The sequence below is a fragment of the Lissotriton helveticus genome, chromosome 10 (assembly GCF_964261635.1).
Source record: "Lissotriton helveticus chromosome 10, aLisHel1.1, whole genome shotgun sequence".
NCBI lineage: Eukaryota > Metazoa > Chordata > Amphibia > Caudata > Salamandridae > Lissotriton > Lissotriton helveticus.
The window spans coordinates 718,550,570-718,562,859 of NC_136071.1; the positions used below are offsets into that span (position 1 = coordinate 718,550,570).

Below are 12,290 nucleotides of genomic sequence, written 5' to 3' on the forward strand. Positions count from 1 at the left end.
TACTGTTGCAGTGGTGTTGCCTCAGTGCCCGGAGGAGGTCCAGACTGTGCTGTCTCAGGCTGTGGCTGAGGGTAAGGACATGGCTAGGTTCGCCATTCGTTGTGGCTTGGATACCGCAGACTCCCTCGGTAGGGCGATTTCCACCACCGTGGCGCTTCGTCGCCACACCTTGTTGCGATCCACCGGGTTCTCCCTGGACGTCCAGGGCTTGCTCATGGACATGCCCTTTGACGGCACTCGCCTGTTTGGTGATAAGGCCGACACTGCACTGGAGCGTTTTAAGGACTCTCGGGCTACGGCCAAGTCCTTGGGCCTTTCCACCACGCGCCCGGCCACGTCTTATTTTCATTCCTTTCGTGGCCATGGCAGAGGCGCCCCTGCCCGTTCGTTCAGCCAAAAGCCTGCGCAGAACCAAACTCAGCGTGGGCGTGGAGGCCACTGGGGTGGCTCCAGGGGCCGCGTTAGGCTCAGTCCACCTCCACCTCCGCCCCCGCGACGTCAACTTCGAAACCTTCCTAGTCTGAGGTTCAGGTTGCATCCCACGCCGGTGGGTGGCAGGATTCGTCATCCCCTTCTCCATTGGTGTTCTGTCACTTCCGACAAGTGGGTGCTGCAACTCGTCAGGAGGGGTTACTCCCTCCCCTTCTAGTCAACCCCCCCCAGCCATGCCACCTCGATTCCACCGCATGTCGGGGGATCACTTCGCGCTTCTCCAGCAGGAAGTTATGACCCTCTTGGCCAAGGGGGCCATCGAGCACGCTCCTGGGCCGGAAGTAGGATGTGGTTGTTATTCCCACTACTTTCTGGTTCCCAAGAAGGACAAAGGGGGCTTGCACCCCATCTTGGACCTCAGGGACGTCAATCGCTTCCACCGGAAGGAGAAGTTCAAGATGTTGACTCTGGCTCAGCTCTTGGCTGCCATCGACCCTGGAGACTGGATGGTAGCGTTGGACTTGCAGGACGCATATTTTCACATCCCCGTCCTGCCAGCCCACCGGCGTTACCTGCGGTTCACGGTAGGCCAGGAGTATTTTCAGTTTGCCGTGCTGCCCTTCGACCTTACCAGTGCCCCTCGGTGTTCACGAAAGTGATGGCGGTGGTCGCAGTTCACCTGCGCAGGTCAGGGGCGTCATTCTTCCCCTACCTCGATGACTGGTTGTTGAAGGCTACCTCACCCCAGGCAGTCGTCACCCACCTTCAGACTACGGCCGACCTACTGCACTTGCTGGGGTTCTCCATCAATGTGCCGAAGTCACACCGGAATCCCTCTCATAAGCTCCCCTTCATCGGAGCGGTTCTGGATTCGACGCAGTTTCGGGTTTATTCCCCTGAGCAGCGAGTCGGGGATATTTTGGCTATGATTTCGATCTTTCAGCCTCTATCCCGGGTTTCAGTCAGGATGACCCTCCGGCTCCTGGGCATGTTGGCCTCCTGCATCCTGCTAGTGCAACATGCCAGGTGGCATATGCGGGCTCTGCAGTGGGACCTGAAGTTCCAGTGGGTACAGCATCAGGGCAACCTGTCCGATCACGTCCAGATCTCGGAGGGCACTGCACGACACTTGCAGTGGTGGCTCACGAATCGCATTTGGGTCAATGGCAGATCCCTCTCCCTTCCCCAACCGGAGCACACAGTGGTGACGGATGCGTCCTTCCTGGGATGGGGAGGCCACTTGGGAGAGGCGGAGATCAGAGGCCTCTGGTCTTCGGCGTAGTCCCGGCTCCATATCAACCTTTTGGAGCTTCGGGCGATCCGACTTGCACTGAAAGCATTCCTTCCCTCTGTCCGGGGAAGAGCAGTGCAGGTGTTGATGGACAAGACCATCGCTATGTGGTTTTGCAACAAACAAGGCGGGGTGGGGTCGTGGACCCTATGTCAGGAGGCTCTGCGCCTCTGGACATGGGTGAAACATCAAGGCATTACCTTGGTGGTTCAACACCTGGGAGGTTCTCTGAAGGCCAGGGTGGACAAACTCAGCCGCCGGTGCATGATGGCTCACGAATGGCGTCTGAACTCGGACGTGGCGCAATGTCTCTTTCAGCAGTGGAGGAGAGCATTGGTTAGATCGATTCGCCACCAAAGAGAACTCGCAATGTCATTGATTCTGCGCGGTGGAATTTCCAAGGTGGCACTCGCTCGGTGACGCTTTTCGTCGCGAGTGGAGTTGCGGTCTATTGTACTCCTATACCACTTCTGCCCAGAATGCTGAAGAAGATTTGTGCGACCGGGCCCAAGTCATTCTTGTGGCTCCGGATTGGGCACGAAGATACTGGTATCCTGAGCTACTTAGCATGGCGATCGATTCTCTGATCCGACTGCTTCTTCGGGAGGATCGTATGTCGCAGCAGCAAGTGACAGGCCCCCACCCGAACCTGTCCAGCCTCCTTTTCCATGCGTGGAGATTGAGCAATGACAGTTGACAGCTTTTGATCTTCCTCCAGAAGTCTGTGATGTCATTCTAGCATCCAGGCGTCCCTCCACAAAAACGGTATACGCCTGCAGGTGGAACAAGTTTGTGGCATGGTGCACAGCAAAGTCTGTGGATCCCCTTTCTGACCCTCTTTCTGAAGTCCTTCCGTTCCTTCTTTCTTTGGCACAGCAGGGCTCTGCTCTGGGCACTATCAAAGGGTATCTTTCGGCCATTTTCACCTTTCTACGGCTTCCTGATGAGCCTTCTCTTTTCAAGTCCCTGGTTGTTAACTGCTTTCTGAAAGGCATTACGCACACGTTTCCTCCTGTGCCGTTCATTATGCCCCAATGGGACTTAAACCGTGTCTTGACATATCTGATGTGCGCTCCCTTCGAGACCCTTCATAACTGTCCTTTGCGTCTTCTCTCTCTCAAGACGGCTTTCCTGGTAGCTATCACCTCTGCCAGAAGAGTGAGTGAGCTCCAGGCTCTTTCTTCTAAACCTCCTTTCCTTTCTGTTCATCTGGACAAGTTGGTTCAGAGGACCCGTCCTTTCTTGCAAAGGTTGTCACGCCCTTCCACATTGGGCAGACCATCACTTAGCCCACCTTCTTTCTGCCTCCGCATCCTTCCAAAGAGGAAGAGAGGCTCCACCGTCTGGACCCAAAACGTGCGCTCTCCTTCTACCTGAGCCGCACACAACAGTTCCGGGTGGATGACCAGCTCTTTGTTGTCCATGTGGGCGGCAAAAAAGGTTTAGCCGTGCACAAACGGACCATCTCGTGGTCGGTCGTTCTCTGCATCAAGGCCTGTTACTCTGCATCAAGGCCTGTTACTCGTTGGCTAAGAAGGACCCTCCTGTGGGGCTGCGAGCCCATTCCACCAGTTGCACTTGTGCATTCATTTCTCTACTGCCCCGTGGCAGCCATTTACGTAATTTCCTGTTTGAAGCAAAGCGTCATGTTTTCTCCTGCTGTCATGTCTACAGAAACTGCAAGTCTACGTAAATAAGTTTTTGCTGTCTTTATAATTCAAAATATATATTGGGGCACTGTATAAAGAAACCGATCATTACATAGACAGATAAAGCTTTTCTAAAAAATATTTGCCTCAGGAATGAAGAAATATAAAGCATGTTTTCTACTGGATTGCTGGAAACTATTTACTCTTTTTTGATCAGAAGTTATTTATTGTTTGTATGTACACAGTACAAGTTGCAAAAAATCTTTCAGCGATGATAATTTACAGAGATAATGCTAAAATCGTCACATTTTGTGGGTTCATCGTTATTATTATTTTCCCCTGCAGGCTCTGTATGAAAACATGCTCGTGGAGCTGCCTTTCGCCAGTTTCTTCCTCTCCAAGCTGCTGGGGACGAGCGCCGATGTGGACATTCATCACCTGGCCTCCCTAGATCCAGAAATGTATAAGAACTTGCTTTTCCTCAAAAGCTACGAGGGGGACGTCGAGGAACTCGGGCTGAACTTCACAGTGGTCAACAATGACCTTGGGGAGGCGCAAGTAAGTCGCCACCTCTCGCTTCTTCCCGCATAGCGCGTTAATTATTACTTCTCAGAGTGGCGCGTGAAAGATAAGGCACGTGCATGTGATAGTTGTGAAATGTTGGCCTGAAGGCTAAGCTCTATTGACTTTCACCGAGTAATATTTAGTGTAAATACCAATTACTTGTGTAGTTATCAGTAACGAACGTGGCATTTATCACTTGTTAATCAGTGTTACGTGTGTATTGCCCCGTAACTCCACCGTCTAGTCAGGCAACGTATTATGAGTCATTTCCCAGTAAACCACTGGTCCGAGTATGGTGCTAGTCTGCTAGGTGCACATATTGTTTTCCCAGGGTTTTAGGAAATAATTAATTTCACATCTCTGCAACTCGCTTTGCCTAGAAACTACTGTCTGTTGTATCCACTACAAGTTCACAATGCTTAAGTTCTTGGAGCCACATGTAGGAGAACAGTGTGGAAAACCCCAAAGAAGCTTTATTTTTAAGCGCATTAAATTCTCTGTAAACTTAACAAATTGTGAAAAGCACATACAATTTTAAAGACACTATAATATAAAGTGCTGTTACATTCTAAATGCAATACTTAAGTGGAATAGTCTGAGTGATTCAAATCATGTTTCTAAAGCATGACCGAGATCTCAGCGACTTCTCAAAGTGCTTACTTAATGAACTGTCGAAGACCAGGAAAGGTAATTTAAAGGGAGGGAGGTGAAGAGAGAAGTCTTCGGGTCCATGAAGATAGCAAGGTAATTGGAAATTAGTTAAAGTTGAGCGTGCAGAGAATTCTAAAATGTGTCTGTCAGGATTTATGAGGATCTACACCAATTCTGGAATTGCATATCTTGTGAATATCGAGCCAATTAGCTGAAGGAGACCTGAGAGTTCAGATGTTTGCATAGCGCCTAAATGCAATCAGAGAAAGTAAGGACAATTCTCATGACGAACCTTGTGGCAGATGCACAAGCATTTAAAAATTAAAAGTTAACTAAAAGCTTGTGTAAGACAGATAGAAGAGTAAATATGTGGTCTCTGTGCAGAGGTTCTGAAACAGGGCACGTAGACATGTTATGAATGCTTTGAAGCTATTATCATACATTGTGGAAGATCCACAGAAATGGCACTGCACAATGTAACCGTGCAAGTTTAGCTATTGCTAATCACCAGGTAGTGGGCACTGACAACCGGAATGGGAGCAGTTCCCATGATGGAAGGCCACCAGGTATCTGACCATGATGAGTTGAACACCACAATCAAAATAATTCGTTTTCTAAGTATTATTTTTAAAAGGTTTTCTTTCATACAAATGATTAGGTCAACGAGTCAAGAAGTTCACAGTCCCATGACATTGCGTGGTGATTTAGGCCATGGATAAGCTGTTTGTCATCCCCTTAACAGAAGAATTGGAACCTCTGGGCTTGAATCAGACAGACCAGTAGGACCCTGTAAAGACTAAACAGCATATGCCAAAGTGAGTAGCATCTTGGAAGATGTAACAAAAAGGAAGGAACATAGCGGCCTGAGCTCCATCTGCCAAGAAGACAGTCGCTCAACTTATTGCAGTCCCTCTCAATCCAAACTCTGCTAGCCTTGCCTGTAAGACTGAATGGAAGACGGGTTCATATGTGATTCCATCGTGCTTAACAGTACTAATGCCATAGGCAGGTGTAATCCTCTTCTTTCGTGCCCTCTGTAAAGGGAGTCAAAGCAGATGTGCACTAGCACAAAAAGATCCTTGTTTGCAGGGTCGGTGACTCTACTCCTGGCTAATGTGGTGAGCATTATGGCCTTGTCACAGTTTTGCCTTTGTGACTTGGTTTAAAAACAAACCTGCATTACCCCTATATGAATTTACCCCTCTTAGATTTGATTGCTGTAATGCTTAACATGACATTACGTTCTAAAAAAGGAGTTCCGTTGACAAGATAAGTCATTGGACATTTTGAGTGGTTCAAAGTTTCGTTTTTGTTTTTTTAAAGGCGTGCAATCTGAGCCTTTTTACTTTTAAATATTTTCTTTTGTAGTGGATATAACAATGTGAATGCTCAAGGGCACTAGGACCTGCCCGGGGACAGGAGGGAGGCGGGCGGAAAGGGAGGAGTCGGGGAACGGGGGAGCCAGTTAGCCCATGCTGGGGTAAGATGGCAGACGTTGAATAAAGTCCTCCACAGTCAACGCCGAGTCTGTGTGAACTGTGCCCCTCAAGACACTACAACTGGCGACGAGGGTGCCACGGGACCTGCGCTAGTGCGGTGCTGATCGCAGGCGCCGGAGAGCGTTGTGGATGCCTGGCACCAGTGGCGCCTCCAGTGTGTCGGACCGCCTGTCTGGGCTGCTGCCATGTCGTCGCGCGAGTGTCTATGCGCGCTGGGCGCCCACCCCAACTGTCCAGGACTGTGTCTGTGGGGAGCCCACCCCAACTGCCCCGTGTGGGAGGTGTGCCGTGGAGATCGAGCGCTCCTTGTGTCTGCCTGCCGGGAGCCCACCCCAGCGAGACTGCCGTGTGAGGCTGCCTGAAAGCGCCTCTCTCACCTGTTGTGCCCGTGGACGGGCCCATGGTGCTGCGCCTGAAGTCGGGTGAGTCCCCGCTGGTGTGCGGTGATTATGAAATGAAGAGTGCTCCTCGTGTCAAGGCCCCAGTTTCCTAGTCTCGGAAAAAGCGAGACTCTCGCGGCGGCCATTTTGAGGTCAGGCGCCTCGTCCAATCCCCTGTCATGGATCATCGGTGGCCATTTTGGAGTCAGGCAGTATGCCGGAAAGCCAACAAGCACTGGCGAGTTCAACTGTAAACATCAACAAGCCTTGGCGAGTTCAATTGAGAAAGTAAACAAGCATCGGCAAAGACAACTGAAATAGTCTATAAACATTGGCGAATACAACTGAGTAGATCGATAAGCACTGGTGAATACAACTTAATTTCAACAAGACTTGGCAAAGTCAACCGGAAAATAGAAACTACGGTCGAGTGATCAACTGGAGAGGGTCTCACGATGTCAGGGTCCCCGTCAACACGCAATCGTCAGGCGAACAGCGAACCTGGTCCCACGGGTGTGCTAGGTGTGTCGTTTCTGCGCCCCCCAGAACCCCTCACTCTCGAATCTGCTGGGGGTATGGGCCTCCGGTGGCAAGAATGGCTTGAGAATTTCACGGACTTCATGAAAGGGTCCCATGTGACCGATGCGGGACAGCAATTGATCGCTTTAAGGAACCTAGTAGGTAAAGAAGTCGGCCAGATCATAAAAGAATTGCCAGCAGCGACTGCGGCCTCGTATGCTGATGTCTGTGAGGCGCTCAACCGCAAGTTCCTACACAAAAAGAATATTGACTATGAGCGATACACGTTTAACCTGGCATCGCAGGAGAAAGGAGAACCGATGAGTGTATCCATCACACATCTGAGACGCTTAGCACGATACTGTGACTTTGAGTCTTTTTCCACAGAAGATGCACTCAGACTGAGAATTATAGAAGGTTGCTTATCAGAATCATTGCGACGCAAACTGCTTAAGAAAAGTTATTCACTAGACGAAATTGAGGAAATGACGCGAGTGAACGATCAGACTGATGAGCATGCGAAGAAAATGGAGGCCGGGCGAAGCGAGAAACGTGAGCAAGCCTTCAGACTTCAGTCTCGTCAGACACATAGACGCACCCCACCACAAGCTCGCTCCTCCAGATCCAAAAAGCAGCACCATCCCTCAAGTCGTCGACGCAGGAGTTCAAGTCGCACCAAGAAAAGATCGGAGCGACAGCTCAAGTGTTACAGATGTGGCTATGATTTCCCACACGCAGATACGTGCCCGGCTCTAGGTCAAAGGTGCCGGAAGTGTGGAAGAGATAACCATTTTGAAAGCGTGTGTGGAACTCCCCAGAATGAGGAGCAACGAGAGCACACCAGGCAGTTTCGTCCCTCAAGCAGTCGCCATCATGCCAGAGCAGTGCACGATCGACGAGACTCGTCCACTGGGTCGTCGCACTCCAGCTGTCACTCCCGCTGGACACACCGATCTCGCCTGTCCTCATCAAGAGAGTCCAGATCACTGTCACCCATCTCACAAGACAGTGACGATTACATATGCTTTGTAGTGGATCCTGACCGCCTGAAGGAATATCCACGGCTTGACATCAAAATCGGCTCCCACCATGCTAAGTTTGTGCTGGATAGTTGAGCTTCCCTCAATTATATACAAGTGGCTGAATATCAAAGAATGAGGACACCACCCAAATTGATCAATGCCCATGTGCGAGTATACACGTGGATGTCTAAGAAGCCTCTTCCCTGTCTTGGGAAGTTTCCGAAGGATCTATCGTATCAAGATCGCACCATCAAAGCCTACATCCACGTCATCGATGGGCCTGAAGCTGACTGCCTCCTAAGTCTGCCTATTGCAGAACGATTGAGACTTGTGGACATACTCTACAAAGTCGATGACAAACTTGACACCACTCAAAAATTCCCCAAGCTCTTCCAAGGTCTTGGAAAGATGAAAAACTGTCAAATTAGGCTCCACATCAATGAGCAAATCACGCCGGTGGCCCAGCATCACAGGAAGTTTCCATTCCATCTGCAAATGGCTGTGGAGAAGGAGCTCCAGGACCTACTCGAAGCTGACATCATCGAGAGGACAGATGGACCAACGCCATGGGTTTCTCCAGTCGTCGTGGTCCCGAAGAAAGGAGAGACGGACAGAGTCAGTCTATGATTCGACATGAGAGCGCCCAACACCGCCATAGAGAGGGAGAGGCACCCAGGCCCCCACATTAGTGACATGATCGCGTCACTCAACGGAGCGAAAATATTCTCAAAATTGGACCTTAACAAAGGATACCATCAACTGGAGCTGCATGAGCGATCCCGATACATCACGACATTTTCAACCCATCTGGGGCTTTTCAGGTACAAAAGACTTAGTTTTGGTGTGTCCTCGGCCGCTGAAATCTTTCAGGAAGCAATTCGGAGAACAATCCATCACGTTCCCAACGTCCTGAACTATAGTGATGACATCTTGGTGTACGGGGCCACCACTCAAGAGCATGACAGAGCGCTAGATCGGGTCTGCCATGCCCTGATGGAAGCCAACCTCAGACTCAATCAGGACAAATGCGAATTTCATAAACTAACACTGAAGTTCTTCAGCCATGTCTTTTCTGGAATGGGCATGAGGCCTGACCCCGACAAAGTAGCTGCACTAAATGATACCCCAAGCCCGTGTGACGTGGGGGACGTGCGCTCGTTTCTGGGCATGGCCAGTTACTGCCCCATATACATACAGGACTATGCCACGATAAGCTACCCCCTGAGAACTCTCACCAAACAGGGGCAGCCTTTTCAATGATCATCACAGTGTTAACATGCTTTCAGAGACATCAAGAAAGCAGTGGAGTCTGCCGAAAACATGGCTTATTTCAATCCAAAGAAAAAGACAGAAATAACAGTGGACGCCAGTCCTGTGGGACTAGGAGCCATTCTGGCGCAATATGACAGAGACGATTACCACCGCCACATCGTAGCGTACGCCAGCCGGAACTTAACGGACACGGGGAGAGCGTATTCACAGCCCGAAAAGGAAAGTCAGGCCGTAGTCTGGGCCTGCGAACATTTCCACATTTTCATATTTGGGAAGCATTTTACTCTTGTCACGGATCATCAAGCCTTGACCACCATCTTTGGAAACCCCCGGGCTAAGATGCCACCCCGGATAAAGAGTGGGGGCCTTCGGCTACAGGAGTACACGTACACCATTGTGCATAAGCCGGGAAAGGCGGCAAACCCTGCCGATTACATGTCAAGACACCCAAACGTGACCAGTAAACCCAAACGGTCGATTGCGGACGAATACATACATTTTGTGGTAGATCAGGCCAGACCTCCTGCTGTCCCACTGGAAGTGATTTGCGAAGCCACTCACTCAGATGCTACCCTGCAAGAAGTCACACGCCGCATACAAACCAATAGTTGGGGACACACAGAAGTCAAAGGACAGGGTGATCAGATCGATAACCAAGAGATGTCCGCATTCAAGCACGTCCATGACGAACTGTCAATAGCGGCCAATGGTCTCGTCCTAAGAGACAACCGAATTTTAATTCCGAAACAGCTAAGACAAGGGGTCATCAATGTAGCCCACGAAGGTCACCGGGGCATTGTAGCCACAAAAAGAGCACTGCGAGAGCGGGTCTGGTTTTCGACGTTGGACCTAATGGTTGAGATAACGCTGAAAGACTGCCCACAATGCCAACTCGTGAGCCGTCCAGATCCTCCTGCACCACTGCAAATGTCTCCACTTCCAGATTGCGTTTGGCAACAAGTTGTGGTTGACTTCTTTGGGCCGTTCAAGTCCGGACAATAAGTCCTTGTCACTATGGGTGAATACTACAGACTCCCGATTGCACAACTCATCACGTCCACCAAAGCATCCAGCACCATACCAATCCTTGATGAAGTCTTCGTTGCTTGGGGCATCCCGCAAGTGGTAAAATCTGACAATGGGCCCCCATTCAACAGCCAGGACTTTGCCGATTTTGCTCGGCACCTAAATTTCAAACATCGCAAAATCACACCACTCTGGCCGCAGGCAAACGGAATGGTGGAACGAATTATGGCCACAGTCAAGAAAACCATTCAACAGGCGGAGCTCACTCGAAAGAATATACAAACAGCGCTCAATGAAGTATTACGTGCGTATCGGAACACGCCCCACTCCACCACAGGCAAGTGTCCGGCCACCCTCATGCTGGGGAGGCCAGTGCGCACCAGACTGCCCATGATGAACTCACCTGAGGGTGCCCTGTATCCTGACTCCGATCACGAGGAAATTGCTGCAGTGGATAAAATAAAGAAGGAAAAGATGAAGGGCTACGCAGATGAACGCAGGAAAGCCTCCCACGCTGCAATTTGTGAAGGGGACTGGGTGCTGGTACAGCAAGAGCAGCAGAGAAAGACTGACGGCACGTATCATGAGACTCCACTGAAGGTCATGAGGCAGAAAGGAACCATGATCACCGCCGAAACGGATGGGGGAAGAGTCACCAGGAATGTGACGCACTTCAAGAAGTGCAGTCCTAGTGTGAAAGAACTACTGACTGAACCGGTCTCTGAGGACAATGGAGCTGAGACGCCGTCTAGCAGCAGTCAAGTGTCGGTGCTAGCTCATGATGGGTGAGAGTCAGATAATTCTGATCTTCATTTGCGCCCCTGGCGGAGCATTAGAAAACCGTCACGCCTCATTGAAGAACTGTAAGTGAGATATTCAGCGACACGAAAGAAAAGGAATTGATGCATTGTTGTGTTCTTGTGTTTTTCTTTACAGAGGGGAAAGATGTAACGATGTGAATGCTCAAGGGCACTAGGACCTGCCCAGGGACAGGAGGGAGGCGGGCGGAAAGGGAGGAGTCTGGGAACAGGGGAGCCAGTTAGCCCATGCTGGGGTAAGAGGGCAGACGTTGAATAAAGTCCTCCACAGTCAACGCCGAGTCTGTGTGATCTGTGCCCCTCAAGACACTACAGTTGAGAAAGACTTACGAAATACTAGGTAAATGTAAGCAATGAGACATACCTTGCATTCTCACATCCTCAGACACTTGCACGTTTCATTGCACTTTGTGTTTCTCTCTGAATGTATAGGTCTTTTTTTTTCCAACCAAGTGGGTCAAAGTAGTCGGGCAGCCGTGGACTCTGAGATGGGTTGAACTTTTGTTTTAGTAGACCGAGTGAGCAGCATTAAATGTAAAAAAATGTTTTGGGAGTTTGTAAAATTGTATTCAAAACTTCTAAAGAGCAATTCGATATAAGGGAAAAGAGGGAACCAGGGAAACATAAAACAAGAAAGAAAAAACAGAGTAAGATAGGAAAAAGCAGGTGTGTGGTCCTCCGCTCTTAATTAAAGGAAAATAAACCAAGCAATCAGGCTGTAATTAACAGAGAAAATGTGAAGGTAGCATTACACATTTAAAAAATATAAGACAATGAAAAGGAGTATCAGGGAGTTTTCCTCACCCCCATGGGAATTAATAAAAACAAGTAAAGAGGGTTAAAAAGCAAGGCATTGCAGAACAGAAAGAAGCGGTGATTAAAAAAAAGTAGAAGCAAATAGAAGTGAAAAGGCTGGTAAACATTTGAGAAGTAATAATGAGTAGATTCGATGGTACTTTGGGGGAAAAAATTATCTGATTATAGGTGAAAATGGAAATGCACAAAAATATCATTCCCTTTACAACTTCAGTTTGCTTTTACTTTTGAAGAGCAGATTGCAGAGCATAAAATGTGTAGACATACAAATTAGTAGTCATGGGGTGTTGTAAGTTGCCTAAAGTCTTCCCACCCTCTTTTTGTTAGAAAAGGCTCCCTTACGCTAATGAG

General features: G+C 49.4%; 1 protein-coding gene across 5 annotated transcripts in view; it reads left to right on the forward strand.

The window, feature by feature from the left end:
* UBE3C (ubiquitin protein ligase E3C) overlaps window positions 1-12,290 on the forward strand; it is a 1,115,457-nt gene that overhangs the window by 949,608 nt on the left and 153,559 nt on the right. For all 5 annotated transcript variants that reach the window (XM_078663264.1, XM_078663263.1, XM_078663265.1 and 2 more), the window contains exon 20: window positions 3,718-3,930. In XM_078663264.1, the coding sequence (XP_078519390.1) occupies window positions 3,718-3,930 (213 nt within the window). The remainder of the gene's footprint in view (window positions 1-3,717; window positions 3,931-12,290) is intronic.